Raw genomic sequence first — 18,263 nt, forward strand, 5'->3', positions numbered from 1 at the left:
TAAACTAGAAGTTCTGGAAAATATCAATAAAATCTAAACATTTGAACGTAAACATGTGTTTGTCGTTGACTGTATTTTAAATAGTGGTAGAAATTATGTGAGCTGACTTTGAGTGCACGTAAACGTATATTTAACTTATTTGCATAAGAAGGTACGTTACGTGTGCACAGAAAATCAAAAATATTTTCTAGTATCAAAACTATAATTCCTACTACACAAAGTGTGACCAGCCTAAGATTTTTTGAATTTCCCGGCAAGAATTTGTGTAATATTTCAGTAGCCAGACTCTATGTGTAAAACGCAAACCTGAGGCCTATTTTATAAAGCTACAAGTTACAATTTACAAGCGGAAGTCTCTTTCTAACCCTATCTATTAGAACGAGACTTCCGCTTGTAAATTGTAACTTGTAGCTTTATAAAATAGGCCACTGAACGCGCCTGAATGTGACACTGACACGTAGTGATTTAATTCTCTTTGACACTGACAGCTCGCTTTAAAATGTCAGTGTCAGTAAAATTTCTTCAATTTCATTTCAAAATCACCTCTGCACTGCAATAAGAAGTGATCCAATCTTTTATTTATCATTTTTAATTCCCCTAAATAATTTTATAATAATGGTACCTGTACATGAAAGTCATATAGTATTAAAGCAGCTGATACTATTTTCTTAGTGAGACCAAAATAACAATTTGACAAGACTGGGAGTGCAGTGCATTATTGACAAATAGTCGTCACTTGCCCACCGTTCGGTAGTATGCAGAGCTGGTTCTTTGCCCAAGACCGAAAAAAACCAAAAACTAGAATTCCTCCGAAATCGCCCGCCAAGCTACCACCGTCACCACCGAAAATGTATACCGAAGAGTGGAAATTTAATGTATCCGTTCCATATGCTGATGTTAGCGCTCGAGATATCGTCGTTATTACGGGGAATATACCTCAGCTCGGTGACTGGGATTATTCGAAAGCAGTTCCACTTGAAAAGGAGCCAGGTAGAGATGTGTGGTCTAACACTATAACAATACCAAACACATGCGAGATTTACTATCGCTATGCCGTGTGTACCTTCGATGATCATAACAAAGAAGTCATTGTGCGATCCTGGGAGACCAATGTTCGTCCTAGAGTAATCAAGGAAAACATGCGTGAGCCATCACTAGATGTCTATGGGCACTATGATGGCAAGACTAGGATCTGTAGGGGATGGCTCACATCTCAAACATTATTGCAATTTAAATTTGTCAAAAATCCCTTAAAGCTTAAGACTCGTTTAGCAGGAAGACTCATGAATATAAAAGTAACTCCAGTCAACTTGAGTTTTGGAACTGAAGGTCAGATTGATGATTCACTAAGCACTGATACTGCTGAGGTCCCCACCGGAGTTTCTGTAGAGGTGGCCACACTGGATAATGATGCTTCTCTTTGTCAGCTGCACCCACAAGAACAGTTTGGAAAGGAGTACAGACCTAATGATATTCTTATTGTTAATATTATGGCCCAGAAGCCGGACAGTGTGGCTTATCTAGTAGATTTCTATTGCTATAGTACAAGAGCTTCCACTCAGGAACCGCCATGTCATGTTGGTTACACATACGTACTGCCCAACATGTTCAAACCCTCGGAAGGAATTTTAGAATTGCCAGTCACATGCAGCATCAAGCATAGACCTCTTGGGACGGTGAACATTCAGTATTTGGTTATAAATCCCATGACAGAAACTAAGCTTAACTCCTTTGAGGTTTCATATGCAAAGCATTGGAATCCTGCATGGACCGGGTTGGAGGTAGGGCATCGGGGGCTGGGAGCCAGCTTCAAAAAGAAAGAGTAAGTTCTGTTAAATATTTTGTAATAAGCCTACTTGATCAGATCATATAATTATATATTAACCTTTTAACTGCTTAGAATTTTTCCTCGAACATGCTTGTGTTGCCGCTAGTACAAAGTTACTTGAAGTTTTATCTTATTTATCAGACTACACTAAAATGAGCTGGATATTGGATGACAAATATATCAGTCTACGGTGGTTAAAAGATTTAAAGTATTTTTTATATATCAGACAAAAAATATTGTTGGAAAAGTGTGTTTAATGTGACTGTATCTAAGTATAATTGGGCATCAAAGTATAATGTTTCTGCGTCTTGAATTAATTGTATCAAATTACATTAATATTTTATTTTATCTTTCTATGTTGACACTAATCCAGTATTGAAAAAGGGCATTTTGAATGTATTGCCTCTAGCTGTGCATATTTTAAGCATAACTTTTTGCGTGGCAGTGTATGATTGGCATTCAACTCATTGAAATGTTTATAAATAGCCTCGTGCCGCCCAATGTACATTAGGATGTACACTCAGTTTCGATGGAATGTCAACCTTAAATAAAAACAAAGTAGGTAGCATTTCTTTTGTCTCGTAAAATTTTCGAACAAATCAAATTGAACCCAATTGAAAATACAACAAGATTCTAACTTCCTCAGCTATAATTTTGTATGGAGGGCGGCACGAGGATAGACAAGTTTATGAAATTCTATGCTCACAATTAGCTGTTAGCCATGTCATTTACCAGATCCAACATATTTAAACATATCTTTGATGCTCAATTACAAATGTCTCTTTAAAATGTAATCTGACAATTTTCAGAGGAAATTCTATTCGTGAAAATACCATAGCTTCTCTAAAACAGGCAGCTGCAAGTGGTGCAGACATGCTTGAGTTTGATGTTCAGCTAAGTAAAGATATGATACCAGTTATATATCATGATTTTTATGTATGTATTTCTATGAAAAGAAAGAAAGAGATTGACTTCACAGAAATGCTAGAATTGCCTGTGAAGGACTTGACTTTGGAACAGCTTCAGAAACTTAAGGTATAATTCTGTAACTCTTAGAAAAAATATATTTTTTCAGACTCATATACTTACTTACAATACTAAAGCCAGTTTCCACTTTATTAAAAGATAATAAGGAACTCTCTAAAGAGACAATTTTTAATGAGGTAATTTTCATTTTTATAGGTATACCACTTAGTTGAGGGACGAAGCCATGAAGCCCTGTTTTTTGATGAAGATTTAGAAGAACACCAGCCATTTCCAACATTGGAATTGGCTTTAAACACTATAGATAGCCATGTTGGATTCAATGTTGAGCTTAAATGGACCATGGAATTGGAGGATGGCACATTTGAGCTTAACAACCCATTTGATATGAACATTTATGTTGATAAGGTGAGAAAAACAATGCAGTACAGTGGTAGTGGTCATATTGGAATATTCAAATAATTTATTTCAATTCAATTCAATTTTCAATATGATAGAAACATTAATCCGGCATTGACCTTGTTTATACTGAAATATTAATGATTATTTTTATGTAATCATATTCGTCTATTCATTTTAATGAGCTGGTTAAAAATAATATTTATTGATATAATTTTTTTGATATTCCTTCTAGGTACTGGAAATTGTTCTGAAGAATGCAGGATCAAGAAACATCGTGTTTTCCTGTTTCAATCCTGATATCTGCACAATGGTCAGAAACAAGCAAAACAAATATCCTGTCATGTTTTTAACTATCGTAAGTAGAGCTTTATTTCTTTTGTAATAAATAAGTAAGTATACATTGTATATTTTATTCAGTAGATATTTTTGAGCACCTTGGCCGCTCCAATATATCTGATGGCGACTGTACACATATTAGTTAATTCATAGTTTTACAAGGCATTCAATCTACACATCTAAACAACTTGTATTATGATAATATTTCCAGGGTGTAACAAGTAAATACAAGCCATACCGAGACCCCAGGTGCCTATCAATTCCGGCTGCAGTACAAAATGCCATCAGTTCAGACATTTTGGGCATAGTTGTGCACACGGAAGACCTGCTCAGAGATCCTACCCAGGTATTTATTTATTTTAATTTATTTATTTAGATAATTCTCTAACAGCCTCCTAGCTAACTAATAGGCAGTAGTACACCCTATCTATGAAACAGGAGGTCCCGTGTTAGAATCCTGTTAGGGGCATTTATTTGTGTGTTTACCACGAATATTAATTCTTGAGTGACGGGTGTTATCTATGTATCTAAGTTTATATTCATCTATATAAGTATGTATATCGTCGTCTAGTACCAAAAGTACAAGCTTTGCTTAGTTTGGGGCTAGGTCGATCTGTGTAAGATTGTCCCCAAAATATTTATTGCAATATGTTAAAATCTCCGTTGTACCTATTTATTTATTTGATGTCTTTTGGCTGACCCTCGCTACTACTAGAAACAAACACAACAGTGTCCCCTTCACGGTCGGCACGTGACTATAAATAATCTTTAGCTTCGGATAATATAGTTCACGTGAGAAACGACGCAAATACGACTGCGTCATGCTGCCATGCTTTTGTACGATTTATCTGTACTTTGCAACGTTGTTCACATAATATCACGTTTTCGTAGTTTGTTCAGTATGCAACCAAATTTAAATAATAGACAATGAATCTTGTATGATAGGTATTAACCTTAAGGTTTAGATTCGCGCGCAATTGGCACGTACGCCACGGCTTTAGCCGTATTACCGCCGCCGAACGTTTTAAAGTTATAAGTCGAAGAGTTTTTGTAATATGTAGTTTATTTTAAAAACCTACTTGTCAAATCAAGGATAAATTTTTAAAGCCCAAATGCTGATCTACTCACGCTAGGTCATTGACTCATATATTATCTAGTAAAATTTAATGGTAATTAATTTGGGGCCAAAATGATGATGAATTTTAATGCTAATGTTAATGTGACAATAGTAACAAAATTTGTGTTTTTTATTATTCAAATCCTGCCCAAGTATACGTACTTAAATAAATATAAATAAGAACCTACCTACACCATACAATAGTCACATTAATTAGGTTTTACTTTTATGTATTTTGTCCGGTTTTGGTTTTAGTGATTATACATTTTCAGTGTCGTTATCACGTTAATCTTGAGCTAGGTACTACGACGACGCGGTAATTCTGGTTTCTAACCAGGTCAAGGAGGTCCTGCTGTTAGAGCAAATCGGCTATTAAACAACATTACGAATTGATTAGAAAATTGCAGGAACTTTGCATCAACGCGCGCCCTAATGTAATCCTCACACGACTTACAAGGGCCCCTTATCAAGAGGGGCCACTTTAGGGTGGTACCATCGCCCACACTTTTAACTGTAGACTTAGGAGACTTGCTGTTTGTATGTACCTAAATTGAAAAATCTGAAATGAGTTTTGCGGACCTTTGTTGATTAGCTATCAAATGAATAAGATCTATTTAATTGTCATAATACATATAAACTTTTAAGATGAGCAGATTTAAAGTTATTTAAGAGAATACGCAAAAAAATAACATTGGTTCATCTGTGATTCTGTATCCGAAGGGATTCTCATTCTCATTTGCGTAGTAAATAATACGTAATATACCTACCTACATACATTTCATCTTACATTTCATTAAAGTGCCAAAAGGGGCTCCACGTGTTGGCTTCGGCTCCGCGCACGCCTCCCAAAGGTCCGGAACGCCATTGTTCCGTGATGGGAAAGACATACATAATATTTATTAATATTCATGAATTTCATGACATATTTTTTTGTTTTACTGATTTGCCACTTTTTTGTCAATGTCTAGTGTCTCCATGCTATACCTATCAATCCTATCATTAACAATACGATATTTTCCTGCACACAGGACTCGGGTTCAGTTCGTGTGAAGAAGAGTTTCAAGTTTTTTTCTCTGCAGGCTTAAATCTACAGTGGCTAACACACTAGTGTTATATTTGTAACGCAATGGGTCAACGACCGGGCGTTATAAGATCATAACAACCAACAATGAAGACCGAGGGCGAAATATATTCTCTTCATCAATGTCATAAGTTCATTGACGCCTGCAGTTATACTTATACGTTACAAGTACCTATACATTTCTCGACTTGGATATACGTACCTACCTAATATTAGTGATGAATCCCAGTTGAGTTTAGGTCCATCTTTTGTATGCCCATTTATAGTTAGTTTTTTTTAGTATTAGATAAAAGGTAAACAATCTTGACGTGTCTTTTTATTGAAAAACACTTTTGAAAAATAAGTCACGGCAAATATGTAACAATTGTGAATCATATATGTATTACGATCATTTACATTCTTTTGCTTTCATAAGTAATAGATACTGATTTTTAAAAAGCGTTTTTCAATGTAAACACGTCAAGATCGCGTCTTTTTCTAATACTAAAAAAAGACGAACTATAATTTTTGATACGTTAAACAATTGCACCCCTATTTTTTGTAATATCCTGCGTCCATACAAGTATATTTAGGTAAAATAAACTTACAAGATATAATTTTAAATTTCAGGTCAAGTTGGCGACGGACGCCGGACTGGTGATATTCTGTTGGGGCGACGACAATAACGACAAAACCACCATCAAGAAACTCAAAGATCTAGGTCTTCACGCCGTCATATACGACAAACTTGACCAGTACATCACTAAAGAAGTTAAGGTAGCTATTCTTACATTATCTTCCAAATATTATTTTAACCTCCTAAGGCCCAAGGTTCTACCTATAGCCCATATAACCATTCCAGTCGCAGAATCACAAAGTGGTAACTAAATGTCAGATGTGTCGTAACAGAGTCCACACAATGTGTCTAGAATTGTTTCGAAACAAAGTGTCGTCGCCGTGTCTACACTTTTCCGTAACAAGGTGTCGACACATTTGTGTGCACTTTGCGTGCGGTTTGCGACTAAATCTGACAGCAAATTTGTGACAGCAAATGTCAATATAAAATACCTCTTGTAAACCAAGGTTTGTCAAACTACTATTAGTGTCTCGTGTGCTCGTAATTCTAGTAAGTCATCATGGGCAATGCAAATGATAATAATCGACCGAAACCATATAAACACCCAACACCCGTCAACCTTTTACGAAAAGTTTTTAAAGAAATTCAATAAGCTACTTAGGTCAGGCAACGAATGCTCCAAAAGTTGTAGAGGGAAATGCTCGGAACACAATTTTTGACTCCGTAACTCGGTTTGACAAGTTAGGAGGTGAACATATCAAAAGTCCCCGGCCGTAGCCGGGGGAGCGGGGGGGAGAGAGGGGGCTTTGAAGGTCCCATTTTCCCGTTTTTCGATTATATTTCGGAAACTATGCATCTCAGCGACATGGCCACTTATACAAAATGAAAGTTAATTTAATTTGTTACAAGTTTATTCAGTCAATTTTTTCGATATGTTGAATCGTTTTTGAGATATCCGCTCTTGAAAGTTTATTTAGGGCTCTCAATTTTATCTTGATATATCTATATCAGTGAAGGTGCTAGGCCGTGTTTGGTATCGTTTTCGTATAAATCTGGGGTGCTGAATCCATTTAAGATATCACATTGACACCATTCCACAAAATAAAAATAAATCTTTTTAGGGTTCCGTACCTCAAAAGGAAAAAACGGAACCCTTATAGGATCACTCGTGCGTCTGTATGTATGTCCGTCTGAATACACAAAATAGTTCTTTACCTATAGATGACAGGAAAACCTATTAGAAATGTGCAGTCAAGCGCGAGTCGGACTTAATGTACGGAACCCTTAATACGCGAGTCCGACTCGCACTTGGCCGGTTTTTTTGAAACTCTTTTTGACGCTTAACCGCTGAACCGATTTCGTTGAAATTTGGTATAGAAATAGTTTGCGTCCCGGAACAGGACATAGGATAGATCTTATAACCAAAATCATCTTTTGAAGGTGTGAAAAGTGGCGTGGAAATTTGTACGGGAAATCAATAACCGCTGAACCGATTTATATGAAATTTGGGATGGTCTACATCTTTGATTTAGTTAAAAATTATGAAAAAACATGACTTCAAACCTAAACTTAAACAGTATTAACTTCAAGAAGTCAATTCTGAATTCCCCCCTACACCTCATTTCACACCTTTAAAGGATGATTTTTGAGATAACTTATTATATCCTGTCTCGGGACTCAAAATATATGTGTACCAAATTTAAATTAAAACTGTTCAGCAGTTTAAGCGTGAAGAGGAGTTTAAAAGAAAGTATTTTAATAAGTTTATATGTTTTTACTTCGGAATGGTGTCAATGTGATACCTTAACTAAATTTGGTACTGCGAATTTATACGAAAACGATACCAAACATGGCCTCGTAGCTTTACTGTTGTAGAAGTCAAAATAAAATTGAGAGCCCTAAATTCTTATTACTTGGCCAAACTTGTGTAGAAGGAAAAGGTAAAATAAAAGTCTTCGGCAGGAATATATTTAAGACACAAATATATTTTTTTTTTGCGTTACTATTTCATTCATCAAATATAAACATACCTTGATTATACTATTCTAGTGAGATCCTCATAGATAAACAAAAACATTTACTTAAAAAATTACAAGGTCGAAATGTCACGGAACTTGTGAGAGTAATATGTGAAAAATAAAAACTTTTATGACAAAAAAAATCTGGACACAATTTAAGAATCACCCAATTGCGTCGAGGAATCATCTGTATTTTTGCTTGTTTCATTACCTCCTCGCTTCTTTTTTGTCCTTTGTATTCTGTAGCAATTTGTTAGATCTGAAAATAAAGATAACTTGCGTCGTCACGGATGTCGATTTATAGGTTTTAGGGAGTGCAGAATTCGAAAACGATGATAATTTTATAATCCAAGATGGCGGCTACGTATTTTGTCATAAAAGTGGAATCCAAAATAGTCATCATTTTCGAAATCTGCGCCCCCTAAAACCTATAAAACGATATCCATGACGACTTTTATGACATAGTGCATTGCCGCCATTTTGAAATTGAAAATGTTATCATTTTCGAAATCTGCGCCCCCTAAAACCTATAAAACGACATCCATGACGACTTTTATGACATAGTGCATGGCCGCCATCTTGGAATCCAAAATAGTCATCATTTTCGAAATCTGCGCCCCCTAAAACCTATAAAACGATATCCATGACGACTTTTATGACATAGTGCATTGCCGCCATTTTTAAATTGAAAATCTTATCATTTTCGAAATCTGCGCCCCCTAAAACCTATAAAACGACACCCATGACGACTTTTATGACATAGTGCATGGCCGCCATTTTGGAATCCAAAATGGTTATCATTTTCTAAATCTGCGCCCCCCAAAACCTATAAAACGACACCCATGACGACTTTTATGACATAGTGCATGGCCGCCATTTTGGATTTCAAAATGGTCATCATTTTCTAAATCGGGGCCCCCTAAAACCTATAAAACGACATCCATGACGACTTTTATGACATAGTGCATGGCCGCCATCTTGGAATCCAAAATGGTTATCATTTCGAAATCTGCGCCCCCTAAAACCTATAAAACGACACCCATGACGACTTTTATGGCATAGTGCATGGCCGCCATTTTGGATTCCAAAATGGTCATCATTTTCAAAATTGGGGCCCCCTAAAACGTATAAAACGACATCCATGACGACTTTTATGACACAGTGCATGGCCGCCATTTCGGATTCCAAAATGGTCATTATTTTCGAAATCGGCACTCTAAAACCTATATATCGACACCCATCTCGACTTTTATGACAAAGTGTTTTGCTACCATCTGCATGCAAGACATTTCTATTATTTTTACGTACAAAAATGGCCCCCTGTCAACTTTCAATCGAGATTTAATCGATAATTTATTCGATTAATTCAATTTCAATCTATGTTAGGTCGACTAAACTAATCGCGATTAAAATTTGAGAATTAACTTTTTTTATTCCATTAATTAGTCGAATAAACAGTTAATCGATTAATGCCCATCTCTGACCACGGCATTTATACACTTTGAGAATATCTGAAAACAAATCAACACAAGGAGCCATTTTGCAAATCCAGTAACATACCAGTAACTTTGTTATTACTTTTGACAGCGCGTGTCATGTGTCAACACAGAGTCGACACAAAGTCGAAACATTGCAACTACTTTGTGACTGCAATATTTCTCAGCCTTAAACCATATTTATACATCATAATTAACAAGTTTCGTACTATGTAAAGCGTTATTTCTGTTATTTAAGTAAGTATATTATACGCATCGAAGTACTAAAAATGCTTCAAATAATATAGTTATGAACACAGGCACTGAGAAGTAAACAATTTCATTTCCGGCTAAACTAAAACAATGTGGTGGCGCGTTGATTATATTACACTTAGTTTATCAAATCACTCGAGCAGTTTAATTCCCCATAATAATTTAAGTCCTATTGTAATATAAATGCAAACAATATATAATTACGTCTTGTAATCCGTTTTAGAGATGACGTATTAATGTCACTTATTTTTATTTAAGTATTTTTCCATCTGACAGTTTCCATTTGACAGGAACAAAATGAACGAATGAACGAATGATTTTGGCATAAAGTAGTCGCAAACCCGAAACAATGTGTGCACACGGCGACCACACTTTATGTCACTTTGTGTCATGTGTCGACCCTTCCCCATTTCTGGTAACTGTGTCGACACGGCGACGACTCTGCGACTGGAATTGTGACCGAAACAGACGGTGTCGACACAAGATGTGTCAACACCGCGTCGTAACGGCGACTGGAAATGGTTGTATGGGAGTACTTATTCAGTTCGATGAAATTTAAATCATATTCAATAGGAACAGAGTCGCATTTGTTTTGTTTCGTTTAATTTTCAAACAAAACCAAAATCAACTCTATTCCTTGCACCAATGGTTCAAATTTCAGTGGCAAATTCTGGATTTTTCATTTGTATGGCTGGGCCTTAGGAGGTACATTTCTTTAGTTTAGTTTTCCATAGAATATTTTTAATTAAGTATATTTGGAGTTCAAACAAGTGATTCCTAATAGTTCTATTATTCCACTAAACAAAATATATTAATCTAGGAAAACATAACTGCTAACTTTGTTTTTTGGTCGGTTTGTTAAGATTCTATAGAACACACCGGAATGACTCTTCTCAACCACGCTAACACGTATATACCTACTGCTATGATTAGTAAGCTACACTGCATTTTTGTGTTTCTGCCTATCACTCTTTTGCACCATTTATTTTATTTCATTTTTAACTTACTAAAGTTTTATATTACGAAAGAGGGAAACCTGTTGATAGCGCCTCTAATCTTGATTACGATTTTATTTTGTCCCGCTTGCTTTAAACGATTTAACTGGCAAAACAGGAAAGCATATTCCTGATGGAAGCGCGCGAATCCCAGCGCGATGTGATTCGCCTGGCCGCGCTCGAGTCGCCCACGCCCGCGCCCTCGCCCACGCCCGCGCCCTCGTCCGCGTCCGCGAGCAGCGCCTCCGCGAGCCGCGCCTCCGCGAGCCGCGCCTCCGCGGAGGCCTCGCGCGACGCCGCGCGGCCCTACCTCGACCTGGCCGCTCGCTGTGCCGCAGCGCCCTCCACAGTAACCTCGCTAGAGTCCCTCGCGTCCACCGACGACGAGGATAGAAACTTGAAGAGGAACAGGGACATTATTGCTTGCATTGACAAGGAATCCCAAGTAAAGGAGCAGCGTCACAACTTCCAAGGCCTGTTTCCGGCCGGCGACAATAAGTCGGCTAGTATCAAAAAGTCGCGAAAGAGTGACGCTGAATGAATTTATCTAGCTAGAGCTTGCAGCAAAGTATGTTTTTGATTTTATTTTTTTGCTCAATTTATAGTTAATTATTTCCATTTAAGGGCAGTAAATGCGGATGGTTTTGTATAGATTTTAATACAATGTGACCCGGTTTAATGCTCTTAAGTTAGTTTTATTACATCTATACAGGTATTAATTTTAAATTGTTTCCAGTAACGTAACACATTTTTGTATTTTATTTCATAAATCGTAGTTAGATTGCATTGATTTCTGGGTAATATAATATGCTACCTATCATTTGAATCATGTTAAGTTAAGTCAACTATCAATCTGAAACAGTACAATATTCGATAACATAGCATAGATATTAGACACATAATAGTTACCATTTTCTTAATTTTAACTCGTGAACGACATTTCCAAAATATAGCACCAGTCAGCTACTCTTGTGATGTCTTTTACATATTTATGTATTTAGCCCTAACAGTTGTTAAATTTTTGGCATCAGTGTTAGCTAAGTCTAAAACTCAGTCAATAAATTAAACTTTAATAATAATAACTTGCCTTCAATTCTACAAACCTCTCTACTTTCTGTATAAGCTATGCATATTATTAGCACTTTAAATAGGTAATATAAAAATGAAAACATTAATCTTCTTCTTTCCCCTGCTCTTATCCCACGTTATGTGGGGTCGGCACAACATGTTTTTCTCTTCCATTCTCCTCTGTCTTCCGTCTCCTCAGCACTCACTCCTTTCTTTCTCATATCCTCTTTCACACAATCAATCCATCGTTTTTTGGGTCTACCATACGCTCTCCGTCCATCAACATTCATCCCTAACATTATTTTGCCTATATGGCATTCATCCCTCCTCATTACATGCCCATACCACGCTAACCTCCTCCTCCCCATTTTCTCCGTTACTGGAGCTACATACTTTCAAACTTCCTCTTATATACTCATTCTTAATACGATCCTTTCTCGTCACTCCACACATCCATCTCAGCATTTTCATTTCCGCGGCGTGCACTCTTCTTTCATCCGCTACTTTCGTCGCCCAGCATTCTGATCCATACATTACAACAGGTCTCACGATCGTTCTGTATATTTTCCCCTTAAGTTTAAAAATGAAAACATTAATATAAACTTGATTATTTATAAATAAAGGTAAAATAATAAATTAAAGAGTAAGAACAACAATAAAGAAAATGCACCAGTTATGGTCAGTAAATCGTCGTAGATTTTTGTTATACATTAATGACTAGTTTATTGTAGGAATGTATGTACCTACACTTGCAAGGCACACATGTCGCATTTTTGACGGAGATTATCTTGAAGTTTAGGTAATCTGCCTAAAGTTATTAATTAGTTATCAAAAATCATCTTTATAATTTACCTTATAAAGCTCCTCCTATAGGCCCCGTGCATGAACTATAGGGGGCAGCACAGGAGCCGGCAGATTTTTGGCGCGAGGCGTAAAGGTGAAGTTTATGCTTCCGATGCAGCCCACAAGATGGCAGAACCTGCTATTTACAAGAAACATAGAAGGTAGGATCGCATAGAAGTGGTATACGCGTGCCTCCGTGAGGGACAAAACATACGCAAATGCGACACTGTGATTGGTCGAATTCATTTGTTGCCCACCATTCTCCATACTAATAAAAAGGTGGGGAACAAACAAAAAGTGAGACTGTGACAAGGACAAGCAATAATACCGCTTTCTCTGCTACTCCTACTGAAAGATACATAAGACTATCCCGTTCTGTCAGTTACCCCCACCACTCATGCCAGATCCAGGTATATCCTAGATTCATGACAAGAAAACGTACGAGAACGGTAGATGGCAGCACTTGCTTTGGCGTGAAGTGTCAATGTACATGTTTATGTTTCCGATTCAGGCCACAAGATGGCAGACCCTCCAACGCGCACGGCCCTATACCCTTATAGTTAGCACTCTATCCTTACTTATTTCTCTATGGTTAACGTACACCAAATTGTGTAAAAATATTTTCCATAATGTCAATATCCAGAGAGGAAAGTGGGGACTACGTTTGTATGAAGGAACGGTCGTTCATTAGCCTCTTAATTTAATATTTAAACTTCGTGGTCTTCGCCGTCGCGCTTTGATGTCTCAGTGCTGCCACCTAGTGCACGTCATTCAGATAGCTCAATTTTTGAGACAACTATATATACACGGTGTAACATGAGGAAACCGAATAATTTTAACAGCATATTCCTGATCATATTTAGAGACAAAAATGTCCTACTTATAAACTTTTTTGAAATTCGCCTAGTTTCAGAGTTTTTATTGTTACATAGTGTAAAAGGCCTTTTTGATGGTGATGTTGCTGCTATGGGACGTAGTCTAAATATCCTTATTGATAGATGTCAAAAAGTGACAAGTAACACTTTGCAAAAAGTAGGTTTTACTTAGGAGAAAAATCACGTTTTAAAAAATGCGTGAGAGAATCTCTCTACGCGACCGTTCTGAAGGGTTGAAAAACAATGTTACGTAACGCGTAGTTCAAACCCCCCCTCCCGTCCCTGTAACGCATCGTAACGTTTTACAAAACCCCCTCCCCCCCAAATTCGTTACGTAATACTTGAACGCTCCCTCATTAAGCAAAATGTGAGACGCAATACACATTGGAAAATAAATTGGATAGGTGGAATTGGTATTCCACAGGGTGGTTTAAGAAAGTTTTATAGAACAATATTGAATATAGAACATTATCCTTTTTTTTGTCTGTGATAAGTAGTGGTCAAGTTCTTAACCTTTTCGACGTCGTGTCAAACACAAAAGCTGTCACTCGGACGCCACGTCACCGAAATGTCAAAACTGAAATTGAACTTTATGCATATGCACGTAGGTCTGTGTTGATCTGTGGTCTGTGACGGATTAATCGGGTTTTGGCGTTGGACCTATGGTGCGGATATATCGGTTATTGGCGTCAAAAAGGTTAAATATGTATAGATAGTAAAATTCATAATTTTAATTATAAGATTGAGGTACGGCTAAATTCTATATTTTTCTGTATAATTTTTAAAATTGTATTAAAGTGTATTTTAACGTAATTTTTGTTTTATTTTTCAAGTGCATTTGATTTGGTTGAGCGATTACAAGTTGCTAAGAGGGGTCTTTTATCAAATCGTCTTTTATATCTGCCACTGCAAAGTGCGATGCAAAGTTTGTTAATGTCGTAAAATGAATTGTTCTCCTATTCCTCCAAGATTCCTCATTTTATGTAAATAGTAGTGATGTACCGACTATTGATTTGGCCGACTAGCCGACTAGTCGGCCAGATCATTAGTTTCGTATAAGTTCTGGTGAAAAACAATAGTTTTGCTCCTTTGATTGCGCTATTCATCGTATTAGCTTGGCTAAAAGGTGCTCTCTACAGGTTCAAACACCTATCACAAGAATCCTCGTTCAATTTTTGTCTTTCTTTTATTTTGCGATCCTGAGCAGTACAGCTTGTAGGAGGTATTTCCAAGGCTCTATTTCCCTTACGTAGTCGCCAGTTAAGAACCTATCCCCTGTGGTCAGCGTCTTTGCGATCAACGTGCCCTGTCTAAGTTTCTAAATTTTGCAATAACATTAATAGTTTCCCATGGGTTCACCCACCATTAAAAAAAAAAATAAAAAACCTAATAATAATAAAATTATTTTACTATCGAACTTGCCCATGAAATTATAATACACGAGAATCAGTTGAGAATGAGATCGACCTGTAGAGGAAAACACCAGCCCACCAACAGACGATAACGATCAAACGGTCAATAATTTAAACAAAAGTTTTCATTTGCATCCTGAATAGGTATTTTAGTAAAATAGACATAAAACATATGGTAAATATTGACTGCTGATTTCTTTTTTTTCTGTTTTTCTTTCAATAATAAAGTGCCGACTAATCGGCCATTTTTGCCGACTAATCGCCGACTATAAATGTGGCCGGATAGTCGGCTTTCCCGACTAGTCGGTACATCGCTAGAAAATATAGTTCGTAAAGAACTGGAAAGAAGGTAAGCGATCTTCACATGTCTTTTATTTGAAAAACGTTTTTAAAAAAATCAGTAACTATTACTTATGAAAGCAGAAGAATATAAATGATCGTATTAGATTCATAATTGTTACTTATTTGCCGTAACTTATTTTTAAAAATGTGTTTTTCAATTAAAAGACACATCAAAATTGTTTACCTTATTTCTAATGCTAAAAAAACGAACTTTATATGTATGTTCGTAATCTCAAATTATGTTTTATGATAACATGTCTGTACAAAAAGGATACTGCTGGTTCATCGAAATCTAGCTGAAGGTACTTTTTCATATGGCTTTATCTATGCAATAATATATAAGTAGGTATGTATAACCAAACTTAAGCGCTCGTATGCCGAAACGCGGATTCGCACACAAGGAAAATATTAAAAATAAAAATCGCAGCAAACGAGAGTTAAAGTGACTACTTCACGCGTCTATTCTTACCTATAGGCGTAAGTTTGTTATTTTTAGATAATTTTTCCATATAATTCCGCAACGTGATAATGAGAGTGTGACGCAAATGCACATTGGACAAAGAAATTGGATAGGTGGAATATATACCACCCTTAGTCAATGTGCAAAATAAATTGTAGATAATATAGTACTTGTATGGGTAACCACCATACAACAAGACCATAAAACAACCCATATTATTGGCCGCCTTAGTACGGGGGGTCGTACAGCGACATCTGCAAAAGCTGTCAAAATCGAGGCATGATTTTTTTCTGTTAACTATAGGTAGGTCTAGTCGCTGTCAGATATATCAGAGCGACCGAGGTGTTCAAAAATATCTTAACGCGCACTCTAACGCATTGACAATAAGGCGAGAGTATAATCGACTTTATACTTACAGTTTTAATTTCAGGTTGTCTATGGGTTGTGTTACAAGTTTATAGAGAAGTACCTACATTACATACGGTTGCTTACTTTAATTGTTGAGTCGTTTAGGGTTCAAGCAAATTCGGCTATACTATACACGTATCCTACTGTGAAATTACCAATGCAATGTAAACCCTAAATGAATAAACAATAAGGTCCGTAATCTACTATAGTATGCATTTTCTCAAATGATTTTTACGCCTAAGACCCTAAGCTTTTAACAAAAGCCATTGTTTCTTTTATGTGAGCGGTTTGGCTCCCGTATTAGCCTCGTGCCAAAGCAACAATGTCCTTCAAAAAGCAACTGTATCGTAATAGTATTAAGGTTCAAATCTATGTAGTAATATGAGGGTTCGCGTACATTGAGGTGGTCGATCGTCCTGCATTACCAAAACATGTTAACTCGTATGAGCTGATACATAGATTTGAACCTTAATACTATCACGATACAGTTGGTTTTTAAGCGACATTGTCGCTTTGCCAACGGGAGCCGACCGCTCACACAAAAGAAACAATGACTTTTGTTTAAAAGATTAGGGTCTTAGGCGTAAAAATCATTTGAGAAAATTCATACTATAGATAGCCTTGATAGACAAGTAATAAGTCTCAATAGTAAAAAGTTATATGTATTTCTTCAAAAGTTACATAAAAATAGGTGTATAAGGAATTATTGCTTAGTTCTAATATTTTAAGTACTTGAACAAATTTGGACGGAATGTTAAAGACGTATTCAAACATCCATTTACATACTAAATATGAGCAGATATTTTTATATTACATTAATATAGACAATAACACCACTTTCACGCTGGAGCTAAGTAGAAAACTACAATGTACAGTAACCTCCAGATATAACTGACCCCCTGCAAACGAATTTATATAACTGCAGCTTACTGTACCTACTCAAATGTTACATCACTGAATTTAACACCAAACATTGTATGTAGGTATTACTTATTGCTACTACAGTATTGTAATCATTTATAGACACTATAATATAAATTGTATTTTATTTATATGAAGATACATAGTATTTATTACATTCTTATACAAACACCTTGTTATTAGTAAAGGTAACACGTATTGTAGTTATATATTTTAACAATAAATTTTATTCATCTTGAATAATTGTGTAAAGTATTTATGTTTAAAAAACAGTCCCGCTCAAAATATATTACTTTTTCCTTAGCTAAAATTTTAAAACAACATTTATGAGCTTTGGCTAATATTTTTAAGAGCGCTCTTACAAGAAAAGTCGAAATAACGCAAAATTGATGATACTAGTCGACGAAATTCAGGACTTTGTGCTCATTATTAGAAACAATGAGTACTTGTTCCAGTAAAAGCGTCTTCTTATCTTTTTAAATATCGTTGTAAATATTAGAAAAAGGACTTATTAAATTAGTAATGATTTTTTTTCTGATGGTCGTTTCCGAAAAACCCCGTGAAGCACTGAATGGCAAGCTCTTATTTGGAAATGTTGAGAAGTTTACTGTGCTAAACCTGGCTATTTTGTATTACTAATACCCTGTACTTTAGGCATATCAAACGATATTTTTCCTACACACCTTTGAGAAAGAGAAAATCAAAGTAAAACGAACTCAATTTTCTCTCCGAAACAAGTGTCAATTCCTACGAAAATCTACTTAATATCGAAGTCATTTTCATACTCAAGCAATCTGCAACGTTTGCTTATACTGTTGGTATACATTAGTGTTTATGAAATTCTACTATAATTTTTTGGCAATTTTTTG

General features: G+C 36.1%; 1 protein-coding gene across 1 annotated transcript; it reads left to right on the forward strand.

Moving 5' to 3' along the window:
* The first annotated feature begins 542 nt into the window (after positions 1–542).
* LOC134790790 (glycerophosphocholine phosphodiesterase GPCPD1-like) lies at positions 543–14,664 on the forward strand. The gene is made up of 7 exons (XM_063761728.1): positions 543–1,822; positions 2,638–2,863; positions 3,011–3,220; positions 3,447–3,569; positions 3,762–3,896; positions 6,358–6,504; positions 11,184–14,664. Exons 1-7 carry the CDS (start codon positions 756–758, stop codon positions 11,604–11,606), a joined length of 2,331 nt encoding a protein of 776 aa, XP_063617798.1. The 5' UTR covers positions 543–755; the 3' UTR covers positions 11,607–14,664.
* Positions 14,665–18,263: the final 3,599 nt, after the last annotated feature.

The sequence above is a fragment of the Cydia splendana genome, chromosome 5 (genome assembly GCF_910591565.1).
Source record: "Cydia splendana chromosome 5, ilCydSple1.2, whole genome shotgun sequence".
Classification (NCBI taxonomy): domain Eukaryota; kingdom Metazoa; phylum Arthropoda; class Insecta; order Lepidoptera; family Tortricidae; genus Cydia; species Cydia splendana.

Bases quoted from the DNA above. Each gene is read 5' to 3' on its own strand.
- LOC134790790 (XM_063761728.1), top strand. From the start codon at position 756: ATGCAGAGCTGGTTCTTTGCCCAAGACCGAAAAAAACCAAAAACTAGA. The intron at 1,823-2,637 runs GTAAGTTCTGTT...GACAATTTTCAG, and splicing joins GCCAGCTTCAAAAAGAAAGA to AGGAAATTCTATTCGTGAAA. The intron at 3,897-6,357 runs GTATTTATTTAT...TTTAAATTTCAG, and splicing joins TGCTCAGAGATCCTACCCAG to GTCAAGTTGGCGACGGACGC.